Below are 13,315 nucleotides of genomic sequence, written 5' to 3' on the forward strand. Positions count from 1 at the left end.
TAGATGTGAGAGCTGAGGGTTAGGCAAACAAGGATGCCTCTCCTTCAGCATACAGAGGGGTCCCTGGGAGACTAACTGCTTGAGTCACCTTTAGGCTGGAAAGAGGGAAGTGCCTCTTCCATAGCAAAACCTGGGCCTCCAACTTGGGTTTAGAATTTGTATTTAGTGCTTTGCTTTGCTTTAAAAGATCCCCAGGCCTTACCTCCTGCATGTTCTCTCAGCCACTAAGCATTAGAGCTGGGACGGAGACCTGCCTCTCCTGGAAGCCTGTCCTGCACCCTTTGTCCCAAGCAGCCGGGTCTCCAGGCCCTGACCTCCATGCCCTGGCTGGCCCCTTGCTTTCATAACAGACCCCGGAAACACAGATGGCACCAGTGATATCGAGGGGCCGGGATGAGCACACTGGAGATGCAGGGCGGCCCCTGGTTTCCCTCCGCTGCTCGTCTGCCATGGAGCCAGTTCCTCTGGGATGATGGGGGGCGGTGCTCCAGCCCCTCGCAGGCCATGCACCCCTCTTTGTGCAGGAGCCCTGGCCGGCCACCTGTTGTTAATCTAGCCCTGGTAATCCATTCTGTACTGTGTCAGCAGTTCAAAAGGGCACTGTTAGTATTTTTTGCCGACTTCAATTAACGTGAGATTTCAGAGGCCCCTCTGATCACATTTCATCTGTCACAAGTTAGGAACAAAACAGACAGGTTCCAGTTGAGGGGAGGAAGGAGAAGGAGTTTATTGCAAACAACAACCAAGCAGACAGTTTGGGCCGTGCCTAGCCAGGGGTGCTCTGTGAACTCATAGCGGCGTCCACGCTCCATGTGGCCCCCATGCCTGGACCCCTACATCCCCTTCTCGTCAACAGTCCAATGGTCCTCCCCTTCCCCCAAAGATGTAAGTGCAATAACTTACTTTAAAGGCAAGAACTTTTTTTTTTTTAATATTTTGCTATAATGTAGTTACATGGTGGTATAGGCAGTAAAACTTTATGGAACCGACCTCCTTTTTTTTATACATTTTTTTTCTGAATTTTTAATGTCTTTTTCATATATATTTTTAATATTCCACCCCAGGCCATTAAGCTAAAGGAAAGGTTGCATTTATACAGGGTTACAATATCTTACAGGGAGAACAGTCATGATTGAGGTTTATGTTCCTTCCAGCACTCAGCTCTCTTTTCAACCCACTGCACACCAAACAGACTATTAGACATTGAAAACTGTCCTTCAAAATCAGTAGTATAAAGGCCTAGCTCTGTGTGTGTAAGTGAAGGGGAAGGAGGGAGAGGGCAGGGCAGGTAATGTTTGGTTGACTGGAACAGCTTCCTCCCCGTAGCATCTTTACAGACGTCACATGGGCTCCCCAGGACTTAGAGGAGTTGAGTTTTCTTTGCCTTCCCATGTTCTCTTTTGTGGTCATGAATTATTATCCTGGGGGCCCGTCTGGCCAGCCATCCTCACTCCCTGCTAGGCTTGTGGTTGGCTTTTGCACCCGACAGGCCGTCAAGCGGACCGGAAGCCCCAGAATGTCCAGCCCAGGGGGAGAAAGGCTGCAGAAGCAGGATTCGTGGTCATTTGCGTGGAGGGTCTCCTCTTGTCGACCCAGCCGGAAGAGGGCAGAGGGGACACCGGCGCTGGGCCCGATGTGGCCGCAGCCACGTGTACTGGGGACCCACCTCACGCTTGCTACCCCCACCCCCTTGCAGTGTCTTTGAACCAACCTGGCCGCCATACTTCCCCACTCTGGAGGCATGTCGGTAAGAGCCGAGAATCAAGTATAGTTGAAAGAATTCAAGGAAAGTTCCAAAGCCCGTGTCCTCCAAGTGCCGTCGAAGACTCAGGGACAAGCCTCTCCGTTTGTCCCCGGAGCTCTCTCTCCCCACGCTGCCCTGGGAGCAGCGACGGCATCTGAGGGTGGTAGCAGCACCTTAGTGTCAAGCCTTGGCCGCCGAGACTGGTTCCCAGCAGGATTCGGGGGGCTGGCAGTGTGGGGAGGCTGCCCAGGGGGCCTGCCAGCTACCCATTATTTCCGGTTTGTGTGGCCATCTCTTTTGAGATTTTAGGCAAAGAGCAAAGGAAACCCCACCTCTTTTAGCTTATTGGCTTAACAGTGATCCCCGGGGCCATCCACTCTCCCCTGCACCTGCCTTTAAGAAACCGCACTCCTGAGGATGCCGCCAGCCTAGAGAGTCACCCACACTTGCTTTAGTCATCACAGGAGAGGCTGCGGGGTACCTCCCGCCCCAGCAGCTGAGAAGGCAGAAGGCCTGGGCCCAGCCCCGAACCCTGGGGAGCTCCACGCAGCATCGGTCATCAGAGCCCCTCTCGTAGCTCTGCCTCAAGTGAAACGTGGCTCAGGATGGTCACTTCCCCGCTGGGGACTGGGGTCATCTCCATTGTGGAGGGATTGGGCAGACTAGAAGGTTTCCAATCCCTTCCCGCTCAGCTCAGCGATTCTGTGATTGTTAGAGTGTCAGGCAGGCCCTCGGGCACTGGGACAGGACAAGAGCAGGCCTAGGGGTGGGTAGCTACCTGTGGGGAGATGCACAGAGGTGTTTCACACGGACGTTTAAATACTTAGCTGCGTTGGTGGGACAGAAAGTCAGCACCGAAAGAGCCTTCTTCTATCGGAAAATTTTTCTTCTCAAGCTTTGGGATGAAATTTGCCTGAGGTCTGCCCAGGTGGAAAGCAGACACACAGCGGAACTGATCGCCAGAGGTCCCTTCCAGAAGGTTCCACTTAAGAGCCACGTCTCTCCCTTCCCTCCCCCTTGGGGACTATCCTGGTTCTGTCTCTCTGTCTGATTCTCACCCAGGTGAGAACATACCTCCCAGGTCTTTCTAGCCCTGATGGCATTTAAGGAGGAACTGGGGGATTGTCTCCATCCTGAAGCCACTTCTTCCTTCCTCTTCCTACATTTTGGGAGTCTTGAGTTGTTTCAGCCAAGCTTAGAACTAGAAAAGGCTTCCTAAGAGTCATTCCCAGCTCCTCAAACATAGAAAACACTTAAAGCTAAGCCTCCAAGAACATTTAATTCAATGTCCAAGACGCTTTTCACTTCAAGATCAACTTTAGAGTTACGATTCACAAACAGGTCTGACTCTTATTAGGGGGAGGTCGAGGCCAGCTCCTTCCATAGTCCTATTTCCGGAGCACATGAGGACTTCAGACACAGGTGGAGATGGCCACGTCCCCAAAAACCTAAGAAGCTCAAGGGGGAGGGTCTCACCCCTCCCCACCCACCCAAGAGGCTGTGCTGAGACCAGGCCCCTGGGCCTGGTAGACCTAGCTCTCCTCACTAACAGGATTGGGGTAGAAGGGAGAAAAAGCAGGCCCTTCTCCTCAGGGCTACCTGCAAGGGGGCCTCCCAGCGCTCAAAAATCCTGCCATGGAGGACGGGTGCCCCGAGCTTAGCTGACACGTGGGCCCTGGAGCTGAAACTCAAGCTGCAGGCTGCATGTCAGGTGGAAATGGAGCCCCCCCTAAGAAGGCCCCTTCCTGCAGGCAGGGAGATCTGCTTCCAGAAAACACTGTGTCCAGAACAGAGCAAGCGACCCCAAGGAGCTCAGCCCCACACGAGCACTCTGGAGGCCAGAACGAGGGGCTGGGGTCGCCCGTACCCCAGGGCAGGATTGCCAGGGCAGGCGCTCTCTGTCCTACGCCCAGAGGACTGCGCAGAAGGCTCTGGGAGGCTATGGCGCTGGACCCCGCTAACGGGCAAGGCTGTCTGAGGCCGCGTGGGGGCCGACCTGCCGCCTGGAGGCCGGGAAGGGTGCCCTCGTCCTCTGCCAGATCCCGTAGCCCGCTCTGGACCCTCTGGCGCTGTGCCCCCAGGCCCTAGTGGCTGTGTTGAGGCGCGAGTCCTTCCACACCAGGACACTGGCCCAGCAGCCCCAGCGAGTGACCAGGATCTTCAGATTCCCCCTGGAGGGGCCGGACTGGACGGGGAACAAAGCTACCCAGACCTGCCCCCTGCCACCATCGTCCTGCCTGCGGCAGGGCGTCAAGGCGGCCAGAGAGCCGATGTGTGTGTGCGAGCCCCTGCCTCCCCGGGACACCTCCCTGCAGACCTCCCGGCTCCTAGAAGCTTGCTTCCAGCACCGTGGGCACCGTGGGCGGTGGGCCTCCTCCCCTGCACTGTTCACCCAGATCCGGGGTCTCAGGGTGCGCGGGGCCAGCATTGCTGGGTGATGGCAGGATCCTTCGGCTCCAGCTCCTCTCTCTCTCTGCCCAGTCCCTCCTGGTGTGTCCAGCACAGGACAGACAGCAGGACGGGGGCTCCTCGCATCCAGGGTGAAGGTGAGGCAGGTGCCTTGGATCTAGGAGGTTGGAGTCTGCGGGCTTTGAGGGAGAGCACAGGAGATGGGACGGCAGAGGCTGACTGGGCGGGACATCTGTTCTCCGGACACGGTCACCAGGCTGGTGACCAGGGACCACACAGCAGAGGGAAGGACGGACGTTCCTGTAGCCACTGCTGGTCCAGGTGGGAACCTAGCCTCGACTCAATTGTCAAACTGGGCAGGGCAGAGGAGCAGGAGTGGGGAGAAAGGGTCTTCAGCTTATAATGGATGCAAAGCTGCAAAACTCGGGCCACCTGGCTGCCGCCACTGCCTCTGGCCGGGAGCGGGGGGCCTGGACTCGGTGCCCACTGCCCCCCTCCCTCCCCGCAGGCCCCGGGGGCCTCAGACTTGGGGCGGCTGAAAGTGCTGAGGGTCAGGCCCCTGGGCCCAGGCCAGATGCCTAAGAGGGGAGTCGAGTGGGGGGGCCAGGGGCCTAGGGAGCATGGGCGTGGCCAGTGCCCCAGGGCGGGGGAGGGTGCAGGGATGGGACGGGGTGGCCCTGTCATGTGGCCCAGGAGATGGCTGCGCTGTGCTCCTTGGCCTTCATGCGGAGGGCTGCGATGCTTGAAGTCTTGCGGTCCGGCTCCCCGTTGAGCTCATAGCCGTTGAGGCCCGGGCTGAGGCCTGCGGCTCCAAACAGGCTGCCCATGTGCGTCTGGCCCACGTGGCTGCCAGCCCCCGAGACGCTCAGGAAGTCGGTGACGCCGCTGGCCCCGGAGCCGGGGGGGTGGGTGTGAGGGGACATGCAGGCGGGCACTGGGTCACAGGGCACCACACACGCCGGCACTGGCGAGGCGGCCCCGTTGTTGCCAATCCAGGACGGGTTCTGAATCTGGGGAGAGGGGGGGAGACGCGTCACAGGCTGGCGGAACACGGGGGTACTTTCCTGTCCCTCATGGGTGACCTCTCTTCACTTACGAACCCATCCTGCTGATAAAACCATTCTTGAGTGTTTACCTGGGAGGCTCTCCAAACCTGCATGGCCATCTAGCCCCCGAGGAGCTTTGGGGTTTTATGCTCTGGTTCCTCCATTCCAAGGTCCAGGAGAGCAGCGGACAGAAACTCCGTTTTAAGGATTGAACTCGGAATTCCATCAAGAGTCCAGTGAAAGGGTCGTCCTGGGGCACGGCTCACCAGCTGAGGGCAGCCACTGATTTTGTTTATTTATTTGACCACACCGCTTGCGGAATCTTAGTTCCCTGACCAGGGATCAAACCTGTGCCCCTTGCAGTCAGAGTCCTAGTCACTGGACAGCCAGGGAATTCCCGGCAGCCCCTGATTTTAGACGCAGGGGCAGACTCTGTCTCTCCACCCATGGACCCGCTTAGGGTCAGCACCCGGGCCTCAGCCCACTCTGGCTCCTCCCCAGGCCCGGCGCACCCTAGCGACTTGATCAATGGGAGAAGACATGAGCTCAGAGAGCTCTGGCGTTGGGCACGTGGGCTCTGGGGCCGCCCACTCTGACAGTGGACGGTGGGGGCCTCAATTCTCTCAGAAGCCAAGGTCAGTAGTGGAGGTCCTAGGGGCCGGTGCCCTTGAGGCTTCAGAAGTAACTCAGGGTCCGAAAGGGCTGCCTCAGGAGGTGGTAAGTGGACGGATGGAGCCAGGCAGGATGCCCACAGGCTCCGGGCTGGGAGGGGAGGCTGGTGGGGGAGGTGGAAGGTGCTCGGGAAGCAGGTGAGGGGTTGAACTGGACACTTGGTCTTCTATCTGCGCAGCTAAAATCCTTTCCCTCTCCCCAGCTTTCAGCTGTAGATGCTTCCGCTGTCCCCTAGCATTTGTGAGGAGGCAGAGTTGGGGACTCAGCCAGAAATGCATCTCTCCTGAGTGATGGGGGGGGTGGGGCAGATGATGGGCAGGATGGGCTCTGAGAAGGAGATGGTGCACCTCTCGGCCACGTGAAAGGGCTTCTCAATGGTCCTGGAGCAGCTTCTCCCGGCCTGCCCCCTGTGCCCACCCCCCAGTGTTTGGAGTACATTCAGAGAAGTCTGTAATAAAAGGAGTGACAAGGGAGCTGTGCCCCCAGATGTCATGGGGACTGCAATGACAACAAGAACTGCTTGCAGGTTTGGGTGATGGGGACCCCCTCTCTCAAGAGGCCTGGGGGATGTGGTGTGTGGTGCTGCATGAGAGGAATAAGCATGAGCCCCTCCGGCACGTGAGCTCGGGCAGCAGAGGTCAAGGCCAAGGAGTCCGGGCTGGAGCTCCATCCTCCTGGGGACAGAGGGAGGCTGGCTGCGGGGAGGGAGAGCGTAGAGAAAGATATGGGTGGGGTGGGAGCTGATGCAGGTGGTGTGTATGCAGGAGACTCCCCCCCATTCCCCAGCCTCATCCCTGGGCCTGCCCCCTGCCCCCTGCCATGTGAATCCTTGGAGGGGCAGGGGCAGCACGGGTCCCTTTGGGTACCCAGGGACATGGGATATCTTGGCTCCAGAAGAGTGAGAGGTAAAGGAGGCCTAGGAAGGCCTGTGGCCTGGCTCACTACTGGGCGGGCCCAGGCTTGGAGGGGAAGGTGGAGGCCACACCACAAGGAGACCTGAGAGGGAGGAACCGGCTGCCTCTGCATGACAGGTTGAGGGGCGTCAGGACGGCACTCGGCACTCGGCCCCAAATGCATCTCTCCAAGGGTCCCGGCTGCCTGACTTCACCCACATCGCTTCTTGTCCCTTGACATCCCACTGAGGACTCAAATGCCACCAGGATGAGGGACTGACAGACAGCCGTGGAAGAAGACACTCTGGAAGGGATGGCAAGAGAAGATGGGCCAGACACCTGGGAGACCGCGGAAATACAAAGCAACCTTCCTAAAACCATGTAATTCACAAAGCCCTTTTGCACAATCTAATGCAGACCTTCCAACAACCTCAACCAAGAGTTGAGGCAGGTGCTTTTTTTTTTTTTTTGCCATATCCTGTGGGATGTGGGATCTTAGTTCCCCGACCAGGGGTTGAACCTGAGGCCCCCGGCTGTGGAAGCGCGGAGTCTTAATCACTGGGTTGCCAGGAAAGTCCTGAGGCAGGTGCTTTTAAAATACCCAATTCCTAGGTGAAGAAACTTGAGGCTCAGACTTGTGACTCGCCTGAAGGGAGAAAGCTCTGGAGCTGGGATGACAGCCTAAATCCCGGGTCTCAGAATTCCATGCTCATTCCAGCCTTGCCTCACTCACATCCTCCAACTTCGGGACTCCCTTCTCCTAGGAAACACTCTGGGTGGCTCCCGGTGGCCTGGAAGGTCCCTGGCCTTTAGCAAACCTCGGTTCTGATGCCCATCACCAAAGTGGCCGAAGGAAAAGCCATTCTCACCCCCTCCCCCAATCTCCCCTTCCCTAAAGTCCAGCCAAGGCTGGGTCAACCCTGGGCTGGGCAGGGAGAATTCTGGGCCTCCCCCATCCTGGAGACACAAGTGCGCTCCTGGAACGGACCTGAATGGGGCACTTGGAGCCCCGAGCTCGCTCTCCAGGGAAGGTGCTCCTCCTCAGGGCCCCAGAGCAGGCAGCTGGGGGCAGGGACTCACCTGGGCATAATTCTCCGCTCGAGTGAGGAGGGGCAGCTCATAGGCCGTGGAGAAGTGGGTGCGAACCTGCTGCATCTGCCCAAAGCGTTCCCTCTTTCTCCACTTGGCCCTCCGGTTCTGGAACCAGACCTGCAGGACAGAGCAGTTGTCGCCGGGGTCAGGCCCGGAGCTGGGGCCCCCGTGTTCGGGGCAGCACCAACCTTGCCCTCAAGCCCCTCCGGCTGTAGTTATAAGGTCAAGACGGTGGGGCTACAGATAACACATCTGCCTTGGTCTCTGCTCCAGAGCTGACAATCTGGAAGGATTGACGCTGAGAGCCGGGAAGGCAGTTTACACCCCAGCCGTAGGCTCAATGTTGGGCCGATAGGTTCATTTTTCTGAGCTTCAGAATCCAGAGCAGGCAAGCGTCACATGCATACAGAACAGGTGACTAGTCATCTCAGCAGTCAACTAACCAGCCCTGACGTGGGGCGGCCCAGTCCTCCAGGGCCACAGACTGCTGGAGAGAATCTGATGACAGCTGTGAATGCTTCACCCGAGAATCATTCTCTTGGGTGGCGAAGTGGTAAAGAACCCACCTGCCAATGCAGGAGATATAATAAGATGCCAGGTCGACCCTTGGATCAGGAAGAGCCCCTGGAGGAGGGCATGGCAACCCACTCCAATATTCTTGCCTGAAGAATCCCATGGACAGAGGAGCCTGGCGGGCTACAGTCCACGGGGTCACAAAGTGTCAGACACGACTGAGCGACTAAGCACGCACAGAGGATCAAACACGTGTGGTTTTTCCATCGTTTTCCAAAATGTCCGGGCTTCCTGGGACCTCTCAGCCCAGATTTGGAACTTCCACTTTCTGAATCCCTCATGCAGCTTTTTGTGTAAACAGAACCTCCTGGGTTATAGCCTCTCTGAGAGACAGGGCTTCAGCCGGGCTGCCGGAGGACAGTCAGGGACAGCTTTGTGGAGGGAAGCTGGGGGCTGGAGAGACAGAAGTCCAGGCTGAGTTTAGAAACGGCCCGGCCATGTCACCAGCTGGGAGAATAATGGGAGGGGAAGGATCACGGAGTCAGATGGTAGGGGCCCTCGAATGCCAGGTGGGAGGGTCACCTTGGTGTCGTGAAGAAAGGAAGCTGCTGCAGTCTTGGCCCCAAGAGCAGCCTGATGCCAGGGAGGAGAGGAGGCCCATCTGTCACTCAGCACGGGGGGGTGGGGGGGTGGCGCACATTGGCTTGACCAGGGGACCTCTTGGGGAGTGTGGTCTCTGAGTCAGGTGTATGAGCTGGGGTCTTGCTTGTTTTATCATACTTAGGAAAAAAATTGAGAACCTTCAAACAAAGCTATTGGGCTTAATAGAAGCTTCCTTTGCAGGAGTGTTTCTAGCAGGCTGAGAACCTTCCCAAGGCTCGTGGGCAAGAGCTCACTTTGGGGTCTGCCACCCCTGCGGGTGACTTGGGGTCTGGGGAGAGGGTGACGGGGACCAGGGAGGATGGGAGAGGGGCTGTGAGCAGGCGCGGCTTCAGGCTGGCTCACAGGCAGGCTTCAGAACTCCTCAGAGGGAGATTCCTGGCAGCTCATCGCACACCTGCCCACTGACTCAGGTGCAGGGCACGCCCCTGGCAGCACTGCCCAGGGCACCGAGCTTCCTGGGAGGAGGGAGACGGAGCCGGGCCGGAGGCCTTGGGCCCGCCCCCCACGGGGCAGCACAGAGGCTGCTGGGCCCACAGGCACCCACTGGACTGTGCCGCGTTTCCACAGGCCTCAGTTTGTGCATCTGGAAACTAGGGCCAGCATCTGTGCTGACAGCTTCCCAGGGGCTGTGCCTCCGAGGGCAGCAGGTGAGCAAGAGGGTAAGCGCTGTCATGGAGTTTTTAGAGGACTTCGCACTGGTTTATTTATAGCTCCTTCCCTGCTGTCTTTTTCGGGAAGAAAGAAGTCAAAAAAGAAGGGGTAGGTGTGGCTCCTGTTAGTGTGGGGAGGGAGGGTGAGACTGCACCTTCCCAGTCAGTATACGAACGTCTCACACACACACACACATCACACACACAACACACACATCACACACACAACACACACACGCCCAAAGGAGGGTGAGACTGCACCTCCCCAGCCACTATACAAGCACGAGGGTCTCTCTCTCTCACACACACACACACACACACACACACCACCCTGAGCTGCCAGCATTTCTTTCAGCATCATTTTGTTTCCCATCTTGACTCTGGTACAGGAGAATCAGCTCTCCTGTGTCCCTGCTGGAGCTGATCCCCTCCCGGGCTGGGGCCTCAGCTGCTGTCCCAGAGCTTCCTGGGGGGCCCCCTTTCCTCCCAGGGCTCCTGGGGTCCAGGCCCAGGCCGCCCACTGGGAGCCAAGGGCGGATCGGGTCTCCTCTCCCGGCCGCTGAAATGGGATCCCCCTTTATCAGTGGCCTGGAATGGGGGGCTGGGGGCAGGATGAGAGAATGAATCAGAGGCGCCTGTTTTCATTTCATGTTTAATTTCCTGCAGGCTTAGCTCAGTCTTTCCGCTCCTTCCTCAGCCTCCCAGGGTTTTCTGGGGAGGGGGGGGAGGCCAGGGGGAGGGGAAAAGCCCACTGGAAGCATCTAGATATACGACTGCTTTCTTTATTCGGGGCTGAGGAGAAGGCTAGAAAAAAGTGAGGTTGCCACCATGGTGTGGGCCTCCCCCTTGAGTCTCTGCAGACTCAGGTCCTGTGGTGGGAGCCCCGGAGTCCAGAGGGGCTGGTGGACATGACACCCACGCAAGCTCGGGCTGATCTGGGGGGGAGACATGGGTGAGGAAGGAGAAAGCCGGTGTCCTGCAGAGGGGGCCTGGGGGTAAGGGGAGGAGCAGAGTGGGGGGAGATGGAATGCTGGCTGAGGGGGGCCTGGAGCCGAGTGTGGGGGGAGAGGGGCGACCTGGGTTATCTGGGAAGACAGATGAGCCGGGGGAGAGGCAGCTGAGAGCGCTCAGCCTTTGGGAAGGGAGTGAAGAGGGCCAGGCAGAGGGGTTTATTTGCAGGTTAAGATGGAGATCGTGGGAGGCGGCTGTGGGGAGCAGGCCGAGGGGAACAGAACTGCCTACCTCCAGCCCCTTCCCCCCGGGGGCCTCACCCTGCAGACAAGGCTGGAGCTTTTCTGCCCAGATAAGGCTTAAGCTCCATTAGCCTGCTGGTCTTCGCTCTCATCATGCATAAACTTGGGTGGTGGCAGGGGTGTCTTCCGGGGCCCCATCTGGGCTCACATTCATGGGCCCCCGAGGCTCAGAGCATCCTCCCATTTCTGACCATGGGAGCCTGGGGCGCTGACAGCTGCGCCCCTAGATGCCCTGGGCCTCAGGCTCTGCAGTCCCTAGGCTTGTCTCCACTGGGAAACCCTGGGCAAGAGAAGGGACCCAGGGGCCCCGGCCTTCCCTTCAGTGCATCACAGCAGCCCAGGACCACCACACTCCCGGCCCACCCCGGCCTGGGCCCGCTCCGCACGGGCCTCTCCCCAAGGAACCAACTGTCTTGGCGGAGGCCCGGCTAACCGCAGCCCATCTGGGGCCAGGGCGGGGTGGCCCAGGGCGGGGAGGCCTCTGTCTTATTGTCTTCAGACACCAGCTGCGGAGATTGGAATCCCAGACAGCACAGAGAGGCCCCTGCAGCCCCCTGGAGCGGCTCCAAACTCTGGGTTTCTTCCCAGGAAAGGTCCATCTCTAGGGTGGGGTGGCCCCCATTCCTGTCCCTACCATCATTCTGCACCAGGCACCTGGCTTCCCATCAGCGGAGTACAGGCCCCCAACAAACTCACCCGAGGCAAGCGGGGGGTTCCATCCCCACTCCTTCCATCCCCAGGGCACTGCCAGGCACAACCCAGAGGTCTGACACACTTGCCGATCCCACCCACCCTGCTGCCTTTATACAAAGTAAAGTCTCAGAACAATTAGGCATGTGTTCCTGGTGCAGCAAACTCCAGGAAAAGAAGCACTCAGGGTCCCTCATTCTATTCTCAGCAAGGCCACCCCATCACCTTTCCTGAGTCACCTGGTCACAGGTGGTGGTTTCCTGCCTCTGGGTCTCTTCTTCCTCGATAGCAAATGAGAGAACGAGGCGGTCCTCTCCAGCACTAGCATTCTAGAATTCTGTGGTCTTCCCCTGAGACGATAAGACAGGCAGCACATCACAGTTCCCCTTTTTGCTTTGGCGGCTGGGAAGCTCAGCATCGAAATTTGCGCTCAGTGAAATCTGTGATCCTTAGCTTAGCCTAGATCTTTGACATAATTACCTTCCCATTTCATGACGTTGTTACTGTCTGAGGATGAAAATAATAAACCTTTTAAGTGTAAGCTGCCCCAGCTCCTTTTTGGAAGTAGGCATAAATGTGTGTGTGTGGACAGAGAACACTCAGTTTGAGCTGTATTGTGGTGCTTGAAAAATGCTAAACATGTCCCAGTGTCATTTCGTGTGTTGTACGAGAAGGATCATCCTTCTCCCAATGCTAAGCGAATTCTACTCCAGGGCACTCCTGTCCATTTGTTAGGGACACACATGTGTACACACACGTGTACATGTGTATACCGCACAGAAAACGGACAGTTCGCTTCACATCAACACAGCACCTACAGGACTGTCCCATAACCAGCTGCCCTCTCTCCACTGACTCCTTACGCTCCTCTCAAATCCGCTGGCTGAACTGAGGCCAGATGCTGCGGTTCCTGTCCAGAGTCTGGGGCACCCGAAGTCGTATGACTCAGGTGAGACAGTGGGTGTGAGAAGGTTTCTGGAACCACACTGAGGCCTCAGCTGCCTGTCTTCCTTTCCCAAACACTCACTGTGAGCTGGAGAGGAATAAGGTGGGAAGCTTGCTTTGGGGAATTTATGAATAAATGAGTGGACCATTCAGAATCCCCCGCCATTTCTGGATGGCTGTGTATTCACTGGCAACTACCAGTCTCTTTTATACATTAGCCATTTTAGATGAAAACATTTCTGGACCATGGTATTAATACAAATGTCTCTGCCTTGTTAAACAGAGACTGATGAGTCTTTTATTGACACCGTAGGGCTTCCCTAGTGTCTCAGACAATAAAAACTCAGCCTGCAATGCAGGAGACTTGGGTTTGATCCCTGGGTTGGGAAGATGGAGAAGGAAACTGGGTACCCACTCCAGTATTCTTGCCTGGAGGATTCCATGGACAGAGAGCCAGGCAGGCTACAGTTCATGGGGTCTCAAAGAGTCGGGCACAACTGAGAGATTTTCACTTTAGGAACACTCTACTTTCCTGGTGGCTTAGGCGGTAAAGAATCCTCCTGCAATGTAGGAAACCTGGGTTTGATCCCTGGGTTGAAAAAAATCCACTGGAGAAGGGAATGGCTACCCACTTTAGTATTCTTGCCTGGAGAATTCCACAGACAGAGGATCCTGGCGGGCTACAGTCCATGGTATCACAAGAGTCAGGCATAACTGAGTGACTTTCACTTCACTTCAGGAATAC

The 13,315-nt window shown here is 57.3% G+C and overlaps 1 protein-coding gene across 1 annotated transcript in view; it reads right to left on the reverse strand.

Annotated features, from left to right (window-relative positions):
• Positions 1-918: 918 nt before the first annotated feature.
• The window catches only part of ALX4 (ALX homeobox 4), a 49,124-nt gene continuing 36,727 nt past the window's right edge, over positions 919-13,315 (reverse strand). The window contains exons 3-4 of the mRNA XM_081545034.1: positions 7,845-7,973; positions 919-5,163 (exon numbers count right to left, since the gene is read on the reverse strand). Coding sequence (XP_081401160.1) covers positions 4,834-5,163; positions 7,845-7,973 — 459 coding nt within the window. The 3' untranslated portion in view covers positions 919-4,833. The remainder of the gene's footprint in view (positions 5,164-7,844; positions 7,974-13,315) is intronic.

Source organism: Giraffa tippelskirchi, chromosome 11 (genome assembly GCF_054371585.1).
Source record: "Giraffa tippelskirchi isolate mGirTip1 chromosome 11, T2T-mGirTip1v1.2.pri, whole genome shotgun sequence".
Lineage (NCBI taxonomy): Eukaryota > Metazoa > Chordata > Mammalia > Artiodactyla > Giraffidae > Giraffa > Giraffa tippelskirchi.